The sequence below is a fragment of the Schistosoma haematobium genome, chromosome 1 (assembly GCF_000699445.3).
Source record: "Schistosoma haematobium chromosome 1, whole genome shotgun sequence".
NCBI lineage: Eukaryota > Metazoa > Platyhelminthes > Trematoda > Strigeidida > Schistosomatidae > Schistosoma > Schistosoma haematobium.
The window spans coordinates 53,507,311-53,526,008 of NC_067196.1; the positions used below are offsets into that span (position 1 = coordinate 53,507,311).

Below are 18,698 nucleotides of genomic sequence, written 5' to 3' on the forward strand. Positions count from 1 at the left end.
CCTATTCAGTCCCATAGTCAGTACATAAACCTTTATAGACAGCATCTGAGATAATATACGTATGACCAAGGTCGAGAAGATTTCACTTTAATTTTTAAAGTACTTTCATATGACTGTGTTTATAATCCCCTTCGGAGGAATTTTTATTCACTAGGACAGTGGTCTTTCGACATACATTAGGTGACCGTCCGATATTTAGCCTAATTTATTGAACCCAGAAATTACACATAAGAGTTAAAAATAGCTTAATTTTAAACCACTGTTGTAGATATTTCAGGATCTCAAAACGAACGTATTAAACCACCTTCATTTATGTATTTTAACACAAATATTGGTACAAAGGAGCACAGAATTCATATGCATCACACAAGTCACTTGATTTGTGTGTGGGCTGTGATACTGCCCGGGTGCCCAGACTGAAGCAGGTGGTTTTCTTAAGGAGCCACACCCAGAGCCTTCGACCCAAAGGTCTGATCCACAAGGCACTGGAGCAACGTCGGGAGATGCAGTCCCACGGAAGCCGGTGACAAACGATCCTGGAGCCCGTGTGCATCATTGGTTTGAAACCAGAGTTTTCCAACCCTCCTAGGTGGAATCTCCATATCCACCAACCCGGTTAAAGCACCGGACCTTCGCTTTCCGTCCTTTCAATTTCGCAAACACCCCCGCCGCAAGAAGGCAGTGAGGACTTCCCTGGTAGTGGCTGTATACGCGTGGCCATGTGAGAGTATTTCGAGAGAAAGAGCTAACTATCTCCACCCTCGGTCGTACCAGGGCATTTGGGGGCATTAAACTACTTTGACCACCATAAATTGTGGAGATACATTTAAAATTGCTTTGATGCCTTGTAGGTTACACTTAAGTATCCATGTGGTATAATACAATGCAAAATGAAAAATAAAAATAACAGGACTAGTACAAACTAAATATACCTCAAATAACTTTATTTACATGTAGCATAAATCAAAACTAGAGATTAAACCCTACAAAATGGATCCTTCATCTAAATAGATGTACCCTTTTTATAAACTAAATTCCAAAGGAACCCTCTACACGTAGTCAAGACAAGTGGACAACAACCACCTAAGTCTGTACGACAAGCTAATCTGGCTGAATGATCACATGGATGTACATTATCTTTCTTCCATGATTAAAATAATGAAGATGAAATATTACAAGTTTCAAACAACTGAGAGTTAATGATTAGAGTACAATCTGGGACGAACGCCCAATTTGGTTTTAGTATATGGCGTATTACAACAAGCTGAGCAAAAATTACCAAGATGAAAAGTAGAAAAATATATCAATCACAATGGAGGTTTAAACGGGGAATAACTACTTAGTTGATGATTTCAAAATCAAATGAACACTTAATCATATCCTCAAGGGTAAATCGCTTATTTATTATAAATTGTTCGTACGTATGGTCAATGTATTAAATATACAAAAAAAGTGTTGTACCACTGACTAAATGATAAGAAGACCATGACTAGGCTTGTCGCCAAATGACCCCATCATAACCAGATACCTTCAGGAGAAAATTCTTTTCATTATTAATTAGTCACCGCTATAATTCTATTCCCGTATATTCACATTTTGTAGACACTCGTCATTAAGAATCAGCACTCTATTCGTGTGCAAGAGTACTCACCAGTTTTTTTATTGTTGTTTAGAATAGAGAAAACACTAAAATGTAGCACTTCATATTTGAGTATAATTCTTGTGGTTTTGGGAGTACATAAATCATTTAAAAACGTTTTTTTCGGACGGAAGGTACTAATTTAGTATAGAATACCAGTTGGGAAGTTGGATTTTGTAAATTTAGGTACGAAGATAAAAACAATTATTGCTCATCATAATGAACTAACAAAAGTATATGACACATGAGTATAAAAAATCCATTCAGTTTGAAATTGTTCCTTTCATCATTTCAAATGCAGCAAACATTTTTTCACGAGTTTCATTGAGAAGTTGATCAACTTGTGATTTATTCATCCCCTTAGTGTCAATTTTCGGTAGGACCTTCACTTTGTAAGTGGCTGAGTTATAAAAACAAACATGAACGATGTTATTGTCGTCCTAAAATTTATATATTCTAACTTTTTAGTTTCTTGAACAGGAAAATAATTGAATGTAGTTTGATGCAAAACTATTTACAAATGCACAACCACTTGTTTACTACTACTGCAAGCTCTGAACAAAAAACCAGATGATGAAATAAGTACTGTATAGGTAATGTTAATGTGTGATCTATAGTCCGTTTTGAGCTTCCCAAGTTATGAGCACTTACCTCATCTTATTACACATACTTTCAAGGTACATAAACAAAGGTCGAGTGGAACTGGTTAATTCATAATTACTCTCACTACTTAGTGCCAACGGTACAACCTGGACAATGAAGAACCTGAATTTCAAGATTGGCACCTACAGATAGTGTATGTAATTAGGTACAATTATTGTCCAGATAGTTGATGAAATGGATAAGGCAGAAGACTCAATAGTTGGAAATACATATTACCCAGCCAACCTGAGCTTTAGTAAGAGTACGTTTAGTTGCGTAATAAAGACTAATGTAAATCAACTATCAAGTTGATATCTTCAACCTACATTCATGTATAACAGAAAACTTTTGATGTAATAAAGCACTGAAAAATGCTACACTCAAGGTTGAACAAAATCTCGAAAAAATAGGAGGGAAATTGTAGGATTAATAAATGAATGAACAAGAAGTGTTGAAATGCAGGTGAACTGAAAATACAGTGAAGACATATATCAATGAACAAGGTCCATTCTGCTTTTATGAGTACGACAGTCAGCAGTATTGTCGATGGTTACTATAAGGTATGTTTGATAATGCTTTAAGTTGGCGGGGGGGTTGCATGATCTCGAGAACTCACTCGAGATTATAGTAGGTCACGGTCTTACACACTTATTTTCCAGCATACGGAGTCACAAACTAACTGGTTCGTCATCCTAAGCAGCTAGTGTCCGCAAACAACGTGCGGATTGCAAAATGTGGAGTCTATGATTAACCCTACGGTCATATAGCAAACGTTGTGAGAAACACTACCAAAACAATGCTATTTAGTAATATAAGAACATGTTAGGCTAAAAAATAACGTTTTTCAGCATAAGTATCAACAATTCTTCCCTAACTTTCACCGAGATCACCGGTCATAAAGTGAATCCACATTTAAATTATTTTTCTAGGTGTGTTCGTTATGTCTACAAACTACATGTTGTGCTACGCATACATATACGAAATGACTGCTAGTATCTTAATAGATGCAGCGAACTGAAAATATGGTCAAACGGGTGGGAACAAATACTTAAATTACTGAATTACTCAAACAGTCAACTAGCGAGACTAGTTTATTGACGATCCAATTAGATTAAGGATAACAGGTTTTGGTGCGAAACTCATTCATCTATTTGGCTAAATAGCGAACGCATTTTAGCCGACGTCAGTTCATGATGAAAACCCGAAATCGAACTCCTAACTATAGCCATTAGCTATAAACTAATCTTTGTCCTTGACACTAGTTTATAACTCTCATTTAGCCCTAGTAAACTGCTGGGCATTCACAAGGTCACTTTAGAGTTGCTCAAAGGTCGACCATGAATCACAGCCTCACTCGTCAATTTATTCCTGAAAATAAACTCACCACTTTTAAAAAGTTTCTTTTTGTGGTCAAGGAACTTTGCATACGGTTCAATAACAATAGGTTGGATCGGAAACTTAAACTTAGTGAGTAATATCAGGTATTACTTGACACTCGATGGCCATGTGAAATGCTCCCTTTTTAAAAGGCAAAAGATAACCGGCATCGGATCTTGTGCCCTCAGGAAAAATGAAAACCGAGACCTAGTGAAACAGTCAAAATGAAAAGAATTTACCTTATCCTGTTTGGCTTCTATGGCAGCTTTCTCCATGGCAGAAATAGCATCAGTATGATGGGATCGATCAATGGAAATAGTCTTGCTCAGCCACATAACTATTCCCAAAAATCCCATGAATCTAAGTGAAGCTTTGGAAACTACCGAGCAGCGTTTTGGCCATATGTCGCCCACACCTAAATTGTCACAGGAAGTAAGAATCTGTATGGATGTGTACCTGTGACATCTATGCAACTTTGATGATTCAAGACGTAAATACATGGTTCCCCGGACAGAAGATGGTCGTCCTCGACAACAGGATTTAAACCAACCATCCTTCCAGAAAATGCTAGATATTTTACAAACATCCTTGAAACGTTATGAGCGAAAAGTTATTACCAAGCATTTTCATATCTTCGGCCTTTGAAAGCCAATCGGATAGAATAAATAAATGACCCAATAAAGATCAATAAGAAGAAAACGGAAAATTTGACATAGTACTGTACTTTTGGAACCCGGTACAGTATGGGAATAGTGGCAAATAAAATAAACGCGTAATCTAACATACTCAACGGTCAATCTGCGCACGCTAAACAGCCAAACCCTAAAGTTGAGACTTTAGAACAAAAAAACAACCAGTTGTTCAACTTCATATATCCAAAGTTACTCGTGCAAGCAAGGCGCCCTTTCACTACAGAGCTTATTTCTCATGGTTTGAATTGATACATATAATTCATTTAGAACAAATATCTTACTTTAGTTGAGAAAGTTCAAATAAGTTAGTTTGTTAACAGTTCGTGTCATCATTGTAATTTTACATCATTCCGCTCACTTAGTAAAAATCCGGTGCTAACCAGAGACCTTTATTTAGGTTGACTTCCTCTAATCCAGTTCATTATCCTGATGTCTTAATGATTATCGTTCGCTAAATACGTGTGTTCGCATACACAACTCGTCCTGACTTTGTTGGATGCCATTTTCTAACTATGTATTGACACTGACACTATACACATTTTGTTTCATTTTATAAAGCATATTGACTGTCAATTACACGTTAACACTTTGGATCTGTGTCCGGCGTGCGCTGCAAAGAACTCTAAAATTCGGTTTATATAAGTCGAAAGTCCAGGTAACCAAATATACACGCATAGTGAGCGCAATCCACATGGAATTTTTATCTGAATTTGATGGCCTCGTCGACCAAAAATCAGAGGATGCACCGTGTGACAAACTAAAGGCTGCAGTCATACGGCGTACTTCAGCCTCAAACGAGAGACTCCTACCTCTATTGGAGACGTGACGTTGGTGACAGAAAGCAATCTTATTTTTCACGGTACTTGAAACGGTTGGTCGTAATCTAAAAACTAGGCTGCCTAGCTTTTTAGAAAGATGTGGTTAACCAGGCTACCGTACAATGTAAAAGTATTTTGCGATTCTCATAGAGTAAGTGAAGTACAAGTAGCAGTTGTAACGATCGGTGGAGATATGGCAAAAGATCCTAGATCCAACTCGTCAATTTACACATCTAAAAGCGACTATATTTGCTATGTCTGTACGAACAACAAATAAATGGTAACCTCTAGGGTTTAGTTATAGACAATTATTACATATGTTCTTATTGGATAATTATTAGGTAGCTTTATTACATATATATTCATATTCCTTTTGTCGTAAGCTTTGCTTTGACCTATTGACTACTATTAAACGATTTAGTATTCTTACGTTATTCTAAATTTATCAGTTACAGCCCCAGTGACTTGATCTTGTACAACTATTACTTTTCGTTTTATGTGGCAGTCTGGTCTGCCTATATTTAAACTGAGTATGTCCGAAATAAACGATTCACACGGCAGAAGCTGATGCTTATGTTCCTGACTGAAAAGGCTAGGCTAATCTATAAGGTACTATGTCAGAAGACGAATAAGAACTCAGAGATAACGCGAGGCTGCTAGTGCTGGTCGGCGTATCATTAGTTTGGCACAGGGAATAGGTCATATAAAAAGATCTTCTGACTAGCTATTTTATCATGTAATAAGTGACAGACGCAAGGGTCATAACAATATTTAGCATTCATTCCATGAGTATGAAGTCTTCTTTCAGAAATTAACCATTCTGCAGGTTCGGGTCAAGACCGATAAAACTAACAGTAGATATCAATTGGTACCGTAAAGAGTATGGTAAAAATGCACGGAAACCCACAAGATCGTATGGCTTTCCAATAACTGTCCGGCACATCTCCGGAAACGGACCAGTCAGATAGCTATGGTGACAACTATCTCTGGCCACATAAATAGTCGTCTTCACGTCTGAGATACAACAACAGGCATGGAATTTCTCGTTGATACCATTATGGAGGTTAACATAACCCCACCAATATTGTCTAGACCAAAACGTCCTACATGAAGCAACACCTTTCAAGAAACGTAAAATAGGGCTCACATCCCTAATAGTGGAGAGCGACCACTCGGACTAGACTGCGGCTCAGGTAAAACATAATAGTTTGGGAGCAGATTTCCAAAATTTTCACGAATTACTTATTAACATGAATGAAAAGAAACTTATCAATGCGAACTAACTACTTCTAATTATTGGCCTAATTTTTAGCAGTAAAATTTGTTCCATCCACATAATAAACCGGAAAAAAGTACATCCCTTGATAATTTGTATGAGTATTACTAAATCAGAAGACCTGGATACCATGTTGACAAATCATATCACTATATAAAACACAACATCTTTACTAAAATCCAACCATTCAATGCAAAGCCACATAGACTGACCCTCAAAAAGTAAAAATCGTCAAGATGTAGTTCGAAAACATGACGGAGTTGGGCATCATTTGACAATCAATAGCTCATGGGCTTCTCCATTAAACACGGTAGCACAGAACGATAGTGATTGATATTCATGCGGGATTATCATTGTTTGAATGTTCAGACCACAATAGACAAATACCCTATTTAGTATCTCATTGCAAGGAAGGTGATTGACAATAATGACACATCATAAACGGTTGCGTAAATCAGTCAGCACGTCCTATGATCAATCTTCCCCATGTGAAGTACGTGTGGTGTTTGTATTGTAACGGTAAATAAAACCCCAAAATCAACAGCTCTCTAAGTCTTCAACGTTTGATGCTGACCATGTTAGTTTCAATAGATCAGACTATCTGAAGGCGTTCGGTCACACATTCGCACCACTTCACGAGTGGGAACGCTATGTTCAACTTCTCCTAAAACCGCTAGCCAGTTACTTCTCGATATATATAACAACAAATATGTCGTTGAACCTCTTTACTTATGATTTCACTGGGTGGGCATGTTTCAATTAAAGGTGTTACTGGTTAAGGTGTTATCGAGCTCCAAATACTTGTGGTATATTCAGTATGAACTTACGATCCGTTGCGCGCCTGATTTTGAATTCCAAATGCAATAGTTCTGTCTACTAAGATTGCGCTGTTTTGGAGATTTCTAGTTCGTGGCTGATGCATTATCCTAAACAGAAATCAGTTCTTCAACCCAGAGGTCAAATATTGATACAGGTACAGGCAGATTATACTGATTTAAAAGTCTGCGAAGTAAGATCTACATTATCGCTTAAACAGGTCCCAACTACTATTATCATTTAGGATGCTGTTGAAGATACTAGCCGTTTTTTTAATATCCCACGCATAAATCAAGCATTTCAACACCCTAATTTGCTGTCAAACCCTGGAATTACAGTATAGCGTGGTGTCGAGTCGAGGTTGATTATGAGCACCACTACAGGGAAACGCATACCAAATAAATCAGAAGGCGAAGATTGAAAGTAACCAGATTTATTCGTTGGCGATCTCGTGGTATCTAAAGGATACCGAGATCGTGCCAAAGGGGTACAAGTGGAATCAGCGGGCAAGAGTACGAACGTACGAGGTCACAATCCGCGGAAAAGTAATAGAGAGTAATGGAGTATGAATATGGCTGTCCTTAGCACAGTTAAACAAGCGAGCACAGTAAAACAATCACCGTTACAATTAGTTATAATAATGATTGTTTCCATTAAATCAATCGCGTTCTCCTGATAAAAGTAGGTCACTACAACAGCAACAACCAGATATATAGCAGAACGTTTCGTTTGGTATCACATGAGTGCAGATGTTAGAATGTGGCAGAGATGTTCATCCAGTCCCAACACAAGACCCAACCACACACATTCTGCACACTAGGTAAATTCTAAACACCATATAGAAAATTTCAACACGTGCACTTGGACACTGTCACTCCTTTCTATTATCCAATTCTGTTGTTCGTAAATTTATTGCAAAGATGGATTCACTAAATGAACTGTAGCCTGTCCCATAAATGATACCTCATCAAAATTTTTAGCTTCAGTAATCCTTGATTGTTGAATTGCCTATTATGGCGTCCCACTTACCATCACTACTGATCGGGGTCCCCAGTTTCAATCAGTTTTGCTCGGAGAATTCACTAAACTGTTAGGAACATGCTACATAAAAACAACAGCCTACCACCTAGCAGCTAAAGGCCTCGTAGAATGATTTCACCGATAATTAAGAAGCTCACATATGTCTCTGGCCAATACAACCAAGTAGAGCAATGCCCCACCCTTTATTCTCCTGGGAATACTTCCAAAGTTGAGAGAAGACATAGGATGCACATTAGCCAATTTAGTATGTGTAACGAATTTAGAGCTTCTTGGCTAACTAATTAATAACAATGAAAAAATACAAGGAAATGCAATAACTTTTTCAAGCACATTACTACGAACCACGTAGCAACTAAAGCTAATACCAACACGTGTGAACGTACAACACGAACAAGCAAATAACTATCTAAAAAAACACAAATTCGACTTTGTTCAAATTGGCGCTGTCGGTATACCACCAACCCCGCTATCCGAAGGGCCACTTGAAGTCACAAAACGAACAGAAAAATATTTCATCGCTGAGAAAAATAGTAAGAAAAACACTCTCTTTATAGACAGACTAAAACCTACTTTCCTAGATAGTCGATGAAAACAGCAAATCCTAAAACTAAGTGAAGAACCTGACCTCACGGAACCACCAAAACCAAAAATCAACGTCAAATGAGTAGACACGGACTTATCTACAACTCGCTACAGCGGAATCATCAATAGACCTAAACGTTATGTACACATTACTGTCTAAACTTTATACAAATTATCTAACCAAACCTGTTTACGTCTAGTTAGTTTGTTTTTTGTTTATTCATAATAAATCGATGTTTATTCCCGTTGTCGTTACTAAACATCACATACTCACTTAAATAAATAAATTTTAATTCTCGGATAAATTTGATTTTTTCCGGTGTGTCTGTAATTAAACAGTTTATTATCATTGTTATTATTGTTATTTAATTATGTTGTTTAGTTGTGCTGTTCCTCTTCTAATTGCTGGGTATCAACTGTTTTGTAATAATAAACCGTGCACACATTATAACACCGTATATGAACATACCACGCACTCATGCCTTATATACATAATTTTTCATCATATATTTGAGTTTAGGTATTTATTTTTGTGTGTTTATTCTTTTTATAAGTTTTGGAGTATTGATTGACAGAAGAAAGTTTTACAGTTTTATAGGTCCGCTACGCAACTGCTTTTGGAATTATAAAATAATACCTTCATGTGTATTCATCGTATTCTGTCTGACTTGAATGCTGAATCATCCGTGACCACTAGAGTACGTATTGAATAGTTGAGGGAGATACTCGTTTAGATATTTCATCTAATTCTACTATTTCCGTTCATCATACCATGTAAATAATTCTTAACACTATTGATCACGTTCACATTAAGTAAACATTTAAATATTTATGGAAAAGAAGTTGTTATTACTTTTTTGATTAGTTAAGTAATATGGATATAGTGCAAACAATGTACACATTGTGGAAATACTTTTTCAAGTTGTTTAAAACTCATTTTATCAATTGAACTAACACTCACGGTTCTGGATCCATATAATGGTCTGTTATAGTGATTGATCAACGAAGTATGTCGAGTATTTCCAAGTTGGCTTTCAGATAAACCCTGAAAGACAGGAGACTAAAATTCCTATGAATCAGCTATTATATAATAATTTCGCTTAAAAAGATTACACTCTCGCCTTGAAGAAGTAATGAAAAATTAAACGTATTAAAATTCGCTCAATATTTAGTTAGCCATCATCTACCCAATGATAAAGAACTAAATATGAAGCAAAATGAATATATTTCTGAATAAATCTGTGTTTAGGCAATATAAATAATACAAAAAATATACATTAAAAATAGTGGAAATTTACTTTTACATCATTCGATATCTAATAAAAACTAGAAATATTCTTATATAGTTGAATATGCATCCGAATTATGAGTTACAGGTATGATGAAATAATTATTATCATTATTATTATCGTTACTATTATTGTTACGTTGCATGGCTTTATTAGCAGTTATGTTAGGTATGCCAGTTAATAGTTCATCTTGTTTATCTATATTCACGAAATCATTCGTGATTGATACTGGGATTAATAACTCGTTATTTGTCTGATTTAATGGCTGTTTAACATCCGGAATAAAATTGAAAATGAAGTCCGATTTTTTTAAGTTTGAATGGAATGCAGTAAATGGTAAAGATGATATACAGGAATTTGAAAGTGAATTATTGTGTTTATATTGATAATCAATTTGGTTATCAATTGCTATGGAACTTAAATTATAACTGTTTTGTATTATATACTCATCATGTTCATGATAAGATTGTGTAAAACAATCATTATCTGTTTTTAAAGATTTTATAGCATTGTTTGAATTAAATTCAATAGAATCGCGGCGTTCTCTGGCTCGACGATTTTGAAACCATATTTTAACCTTTACAAAAGAAATAACAACAACGGACAACAAATTGGCTTAGCAAATTATGACAAAACAAAATCACACCAATATCTTTATTTAATTAACTCATAAACGATGATATATTCAATATAGAGGTGATTAAATTTTGGCTAGTAGTTGAAACCAGTACCCGCGTTTTGTCCTAGCTAGGACTCATCAGCTAAATGCACCTGGAACTCAGAGTTGATGTCCACTCCAAGACTCCAACCCCAGTATTGTTTGCTTCAAATGCCAATTCGTTATCGACTTAGCTACTGAGTCAAAACAGCCACTCATGAAATATGTATGACTATTAATTCAGTTTAAAATAGTTTGAATTATGCTGTTGTTTATACTTTGACTGAAATTTTATCAGTGTTGACTGACATATTTCCAATTTTTCCTACCTTATTCCGACCTACAATAATAAGAACCAGCCTAAAAATTAGTAAACCCTAGAAAATCTCCTTAATGTGAAAAATTCACCGACATATGAGTAATATGAAGGGATTTCGATGGAAATCTTTCCTCAAGGAAATTATAGAAATCAGTGAATTCGAAAGCCTGTGTTAATTAGACATCATTCAGTAGGCATGACGTATGAAATCAAATGATTTTTTATGCTAACTAGGTAAAGCGTTTGTGATCAGTTGGGTTCAGTCAGATTATGGATGATACAGATAACCCCAACAACACTGCATTATCAATGTCCAACGTCAAAGATTGACTCAAACCATAATTATGAACCATGGAATTTTGAATCATGTATCATGTAATCACAAGATAAGAAAATTATATGTTACTTTGTGATTTCATACGAGTTCAGTATTCCTCTTTTTTCCTGTTTTTCTTACCTTTGAAAGAATTTTGTCGTTAAAACTACCATTAAATTTTCTCCTCGTATTTTGTTTCGAAACGTTATGTTTTACTGGTTCGTAAGTTTAGTAATAACTTTGGTTATTAACACATAGTTTGTTTCACAAATTAATTAAATTTATCTTACATTATTTAAACTGTGTACAGAATATTCTGAAGATATGATAAATCAATTACCATTTAAGTAAATTATGAGTTGCTATTTGTTTTATTGAAGAGTAATTGCAAAAAAATTACTTGATTAAGATGTGTAAAATTCACTTGCAAGTATACACAAATGTATTTTAATGAATCTTACTTTAATATATTGGCTATAATCAGTTTTAAGTTTTAATTAGATCAGTAAACTGTGTACTGAATACAGAATGGAAAAATAAATTAAGATATTTCGTTCCTCATGAGTTAACATTTCTCATAGAATCTCACCATTAACAAACTGAACAATTCTGAATCTCAATAAAACTTTAACTAAAGTAAATAACTAGGCGAAATTTTATTTTCAGAAGGGGTTTTGTGGAGATTTTGGAAATTTCAGTAGTTGAAATCATGAGTCAATTGAAGTTAGACCACCATGGAGAACTTGGAAGCACTGGACGGCCGTTTCGTTCTAGTATTGGACTCTTCAGCTTTGGATACCGGCTCAGTGGTCTAATGATCAAGCGCTCGCGCGCAGGACTAACAGGTCCTGGGTTCGGATCCCGCGGGGGCGGGATCGTGGTTGCGCACTGCTGAGGAGTTCTATATTAGAACGAAACGGCCGTCCAGTGCTTCCAGGTTTTCCATGGTGGTCTAGCTTCAATTGATTCATGATTTCAACTATTGAAAATTTTATTTGCAATAAACCATTTTAGAAATGTGTGATTGGTCAACATTTAACGTCATAAATATTAAAGAAGAATGTGTTTGTAAAATCACAGCGAAAGAATTTGAAGTAAATCCAACGTTTCGCCTGGCAATCTGGTCCAAACTTTTTCAAGGAAATAACATTTAAATAGCAAGAACAACAAGGTTTGTCGTATAAAATGAATTAATTCTATTTCACCGTTTCTCATCAGCTGAATACAACCTAAAATGACAATCACTAATATAATTATTAACAGATGATTTTGGCTATGTTTTGAACAACTATTATGCTAAACATTTGTTAGTAATTACATTTATATCAGAAGGGGTTTCATGAATATTATAGTAATTTTAATAGTTGAGATCATGAGTCATTTGAAGCTAGACCACCATGGAAAACCTGGAAGCACCAGACGGCTCTTTCGTCCTATTGTGGGACTCCCCATGCTGAAACGGCTGTCCAGTATTTCCAGGTTTTCCATAGTGGTCTAGCTTCGATTGATTCATTATGTCAATTATTAATATTACATTTATATCAATAATTGTAATTTTAGGTTAAATGCAATTGATAAAAAGCCGTAAAATAGAACGAATTCATTTTATCTGGCAAACCTTGTTGTTTTTGTTCTGTTTGAATTTGGCAAGGAATCTGGTTGCATGAAGTAACATTATTAGGTTATATAATGCCACACGTTTTAGAATAATGTAGTTTACAAATAATGATGAAGTTTCCAATCTCAACTACAAGTAAACAGTAGTAGTATTAGTAGTATTAGTAGTAGTATAACAATCACCAAGTTCTTTTATTCAGTCACATTATATCATAATCTACCATAGTCACTACATGAAAATGAACGATATAACTTTTTGTTTGTTTCAATACATTTTATAAGGGAATAAGATTTTTCCTGAGTGCATTATTTAATTGTTTTGAAATAGATGACATATAGATGATGAATTTGTTTCTATATGAAACTGTTTATGGACTATGTTTTCCTAAATTATAATATTCAATAAACTGTCAAATAAATCATCTTACATACCATGTCGGTCGTTGATGTAATTTATCCAATCCCTTAAAGAATTTTATATTTTCATTGGAATACTTTTTTTTATTTTCAAATTTATATTATTTGTATTCGAATATGGAAATAATACATACTGATTAACATCTAGAGAACTATATTTTTAAAAAAAATATTTCCAACATGAAAATAGTGACTAATTAGATTTCTTTAAAGCAGTAAATAAATTGAAAAGATCAGGCATTTACAAACCACTTAATTGAACATGACCTAGTTTTATCAATAAATAATTGATGAGTTTATGGAGATTCTCATAGGAAGTTTTGACCTGTGGAGTCATATAGGCTATTAGGAAGATATAATATGTGCATAGTGAATAATCATGATAGATTAGTCAATAGCTGAAATCAGGAAAAATAGTTAGTTAAATTGTCATTCAACTCTGCCTGGAGCACCTCTGTGGCTACTGCCGGCCCCAAGCCCGGATGAAAGAGTAGGGTTGGGCATGGGGTTAGCGACCCGATCCCGTAGAAATCTAACTCACTAAAAAAAACGCTAACGAGAAAAAATTATTCAAACTACTTAAACTCTGCCCTGGGAGTCAGGTCTTCGTTTAGAAGAGTTATGATGCCTCGTGGTGAAAGCCGAGTTTCTTCGGAAGCCACGAGGCTGATGCCCCTTCTGACAACCACAGCAACCATTTATTTCGGTGCATGGAATGTAACAGGCGTAAGTAAAGTAAGTAAATTCTCATTCTAACGTAATAATTTAATATATACTGATTACATTTTTGAATTATTTATTCGTTTTCATTGAAATCCACCAATAAAAATATTGTCAACGTGACAAGCTCTAACTTAACATACTAAAATATATCTTTATTACATTAATCTGTACACAGTTTGAAGTTGATATTGTTACTATTAATAAGGTTATTTAGTTTCATGTGTGTACATTTCGAATGTATTAGATTTAATTAATCAAGTCACCTATTTTACCGAAAAATTACACTCATTAGGATCATTCTCAACATTGAACATGTTTATTATTGTATTAGTCTACTAGAAACCGCTTTCAAATGTGATTAGATAACTTAATTGACTAATGTATAATTCAACCTAGTTATTCAATCAATTACTAATATAAGTTCTTAATTTTTTTCCTTGAAATTTAATGTCTAGTTTGAAACGTGAATAATTACGTAACAACAAAATGTCATTATTTCTATTATCTTTTGTAATGATATTAAGAATAAGAATAATATTATTGTATTAGTAGTTGTCAAGTTCAAATCTAAAGTGCATCAAGAACATATTCTACTCCTATCATTTCTTGAAATAGTTATGTGCATTAACACTCATACACACAAATAAGCATTAACAAATAGATTTGATAAGATAAATAGAAAAAATCGAAGAAATCCTTAATCCTATTTCTATCCATCTCTATATCTTTCAATTATAATTATATTGATAGAAATAGTAATGAGTAAATAAAAGTCATTTGGTTATCATTTCATCTTAATACATCATTCCATAATTTCATATTTATCTAAACAGATGGTTAATCTAACGAACTTGCTCACTAGCTAACTGACTAGCCAACTTGATATGTATTCATACGTTTAACATTATAGACTAATGTCATTTAAATAGAACTGTAGAATTGGATTAAATTAATTAGAAATATGTATGAATAACACTATTGCTTATTTATTTACTTAACGATGCAATTATCTTGGCTTCATTATATCATTTACGATTAAATTAAATTATTTTAAAGAATAACAACCACTAAGAAGAAACAGACTAAGTTCAGTTTGATTTAAACTTGTGCTTAATTGATTATCAGTAACGATCTTGTGTGTATTCTTTTTATTTCACACACAGACAACTTTAATGCATATATTTGTCCGCCGACAAATATACTGAGACTGTTACTCAACCAGAATAAATTTGTACTAGATTGAAAGGATGCTATAGCCTCCGATAAATAAAAAAAGTTTCTAGGAGGCACCTACCATACTATAAACCTGTTATATCTGTGGAATCACTTGACTAGCTAGTATATGAAACCTCAAATCTTACGATATGTAATGAAAACCAAAGATTGATGATAAAGGTTTATTTGACCATCAAAATAAATCAAAATAATATATGCATACACTATTTTCTACATGACTTTATATAGTCACATCGACGGACAGATTTGTATAATTTGAATGAGGAGTATTTGGTATGAATTAATCAATAATTTACTAGGTGAATGCATATTTCCAATATTAGACTAATCGGTCTACATATTGACTTGGTTGTAAATATTACGGAAAGAACTTTTAAAATAATCATTACGTCACCCCTAGAAATCCATTACATTTGAAGCTGTATATGACGATGCTTTCATGGTGAGTTTTTGTACATAACAGACCATCTATTTGCTTAAGCGACCAATGGACATTTCTAAGTTTATGAGAAAATATTGAATTCTAGAAGCCTTCCTAACAATATTACACTCATTAGGCTACTAAGGAAACTGAGAAGCTTCATAAACCTGCTTAACCGGATCTATGAACTCCATTTCCTTTAAGCATATACACATATGTTACTGATAAAAATTAATCTTTCAAATATATGTACATTTGAATTTTAATTATATCATCAAATAAATTAATAAAGTTACTTACGCGCGTTTCTGTAAGATTTAAATTTCTCGCCAATTGTTTTACTTCCCATCCACTTAAATATTTTGAATTCTGGAACTTTCGTTCTAATCCAAATATTTGATCACGTGAAAATGGTATACGTGGACTACGATTTTTATAAATTTTTGAACTATGTACAATATCATCATCATTTTGTATAATAGAATTATTACAAGTGTTGTTTTTATCTTGTTCTGATAGTTCACTATAATTTAAACGTTCATTGAATGTATATTCAGGTAAAATTGTTTGAATTGATTCAAATGTTGTTATTCTGTTACCTAACATTGTAAAAGATTTAAATTATTAATACAAAATTGGCACATTTTCTTCATTTTACTAAAATTTTCTTACAAATATGCAGTATTTATAAGTATTTGAATTATAGTATGAACTAGGAATCTCAGAAATAACGTAATCGGATCAAGAGCTACTAGATAACCACAAACGAATGTACTGTATTTAGAATTAGAAATCAAGCATTCAACAAGTACAATCATCTATTCCAAACCAAGATATCAAGTAATTTTACACTAGATGGTCTGTGTAATAATTATTCAGTGGTTTATACTGTTTAATTTATTTCTATTAAATATATAACAAGAAACTCCAACCAGGTAACTAATCTTGTGAAATACTACTATTATTTAGTTTAACCTATGATGATTTGATGATGAAAAGAGAATTTAAGTTTTATTAATAACAAATAGTAGTACATTTGGTGGCAACATTTCGGATTTATATTTCATATCTTAATCTAAAGTTAATTTTTACAGAAAAAGAGCATTATTTCTGCGTATTTGTCAATGTCGAAACTGTCCTCAAACAATAGAGTTATACAGAACATGATAGAAAACGGTAACTCAGTTTAAATTAAATAATGCAACATTAGTAAGTCAATGTACCAAGATTTATTCAGAGTAAAACGTAAATAAATACACTTTGATATAGTAGAATAATAGTTTATATACACTTGTTAAATTACTATTATTTGTATAAATTAGTAATGAGTAATCATATGGAATTAAAAAAATAGTTTATTAAGTTAAAAACAGATTCCGTAGTTATTTACTATTAAGTTCAAATGTTTTCATTTCTTCTTATCAGTTAAACCGTCTATATCATTTATCGCTAAATTATATATTTGTTCATACAGATCAAAAAATGAAATGAAGGAGGAAATGTGCTAGAACATTCAAGGATAACGACTAAGTATAATAATCAATAATTTAAGAGGTTAGTGTTTTTAGTTCACTAAGAATTTGGGATGAAAAAGCACTTCTTTGACCAACAACAAGAGGTTACCAACCTATAAATAGCAAAAAATATATAACATAGTGATTGATAATTAAGCAGTAACTAGGTCGCTATTTGTTTGATCTTTAATGTTGATCCAATTATATCAGTCAAAATAACTCAGTGATAATGCTTCTGACTGTGACAATGAGTGATTAAAGCTCGAATCCCTATATGAAACACGAATTTCATAAATATTAAAGATACATCTTGTAAACAAGTGTCAACTGGTATGAAATCTAGATCTGTGGCTTCCTGATGATTATTTCCAACCACTTAACATCAAGAAATGAATATGTTAAAATATGATTCTAATCAAAAGATCACCTGTTTTCTAAAAAGGTTTTCACATTTTTAGTTAATATACCATTAAGACAGTAGAACATTAGTTATTACTTCAATTCAAATCCTCAGTTACAGTTGCTTTCGACATAAGCAATAATCATGTCATAAATAAACCGACAATTAATCAATATCAAAAGGGATTTTGTGGATATTATAGTAGTTGAGTATATGAGTCAATCCATGGATTGGTTGAACTTTAACATTAACACTGTTAGATGCCGAATCGGTGTTGTAGAGGTTAAGCGCACACATGCTAGATCAATAGGTCCTGGGTTCGAATTCGGATCGTGGATGCGCACTGCTGAGGAATCCCACAACAGGACGAAACGGCCGTCCAGTGTTTCCAGGTTTCCCATAATGGTCTAGATCTAATTGAATCATGAACTCAATTATTAAATTAATCATTATTTATTTATTTACAAACCTATAAGAATATTGAAACTGATAACAATAATATGTAAAACAATGTAAAACAAATGTTAATTTACTTGATATATTATTAACATTGATATTAGTATTCATTGTTGAATTTTGATACAAAGTGTTAATTTGTTCCGTGTGATTATCATTAATCATTTGTGTATTGTTTAAAGTTAGATTATTGTGTTGTACAATCTGATTGCCTAAAATAGCATCAATATTAAATCCGTTCATTTGTGTTTTATATCCGGTAACAATTATGAATTATATAGTCAATGATTTGCATTTATCAAGTGTACAGATGTTGTTTCTTTTTTTTCTTTTTGTGGTATTAACTAAAAGATTTCACTCATTGTCATATTTGACGCCAATGATAAAAATTTTTTTTGTTTTTAATGAAATATATTTTTATATACCGTAGAAATTTAATTGGTTAATTT

General features: G+C 33.3%; 2 protein-coding genes across 3 annotated transcripts; both read right to left on the minus strand.

Annotated features, from left to right (window-relative positions):
* Positions 1 to 1,694: 1,694 nt before the first annotated feature.
* Positions 1,695 to 4,592, minus strand: AGPAT2 (1-acyl-sn-glycerol-3-phosphate acyltransferase beta). The gene is made up of 5 exons (XM_051209056.1): positions 4,513 to 4,592; positions 4,115 to 4,465; positions 3,898 to 4,073; positions 3,666 to 3,865; positions 1,695 to 2,039 (listed from the first exon to the last, which is right to left on the minus strand). The coding sequence occupies exons 2-4, from the start codon at positions 4,242 to 4,244 to the stop codon at positions 3,746 to 3,748; spliced, it is 426 nt and encodes a 141-aa protein (XP_051074477.1). The 5' UTR covers positions 4,245 to 4,465; positions 4,513 to 4,592; the 3' UTR covers positions 1,695 to 2,039; positions 3,666 to 3,745.
* Positions 4,593 to 10,169: 5,577 nt separating this feature from the next.
* On the minus strand, positions 10,170 to 18,492 carry MS3_00001591 (uncharacterized protein; the record flags this gene model as incomplete). Of its 2 annotated transcripts, XM_035733981.1 has the most annotated exons (3): positions 10,222 to 10,749; positions 16,180 to 16,471; positions 18,263 to 18,492. In XM_035733981.1, the coding sequence occupies 3 exons, from the start codon at positions 18,490 to 18,492 to the stop codon at positions 10,222 to 10,224; spliced, it is 1,050 nt and encodes a 349-aa protein (XP_035590189.1). The 2 variants fall into 2 exon arrangements, with proteins under 2 accessions (XP_051074478.1, XP_035590189.1); XM_051209057.1 differs by lacking the exons at positions 16,180 to 16,471; positions 18,263 to 18,492 and adding an exon at positions 13,515 to 13,651 and having other exon boundaries at positions 10,170 to 10,749.
* Between the last annotated feature and the right edge of the window lie 206 nt (positions 18,493 to 18,698).

Bases quoted from the DNA above. Each gene is read 5' to 3' on its own strand.
- AGPAT2 (XM_051209056.1), bottom strand. From the start codon at position 4,244: ATGTTTGTAAAATATCTAGCATTTTCTGGAAGGATGGTTGGTTTAAAT. The intron at 4,074-4,114 runs GTACACATCCAT...GTGACAATTTAG, and splicing joins AAGTTGCATAGATGTCACAG to GTGTGGGCGACATATGGCCA. The intron at 3,866-3,897 runs GTAAATTCTTTT...CTGTTTCACTAG, and splicing joins TAGAAGCCAAACAGGATAAG to GTCTCGGTTTTCATTTTTCC.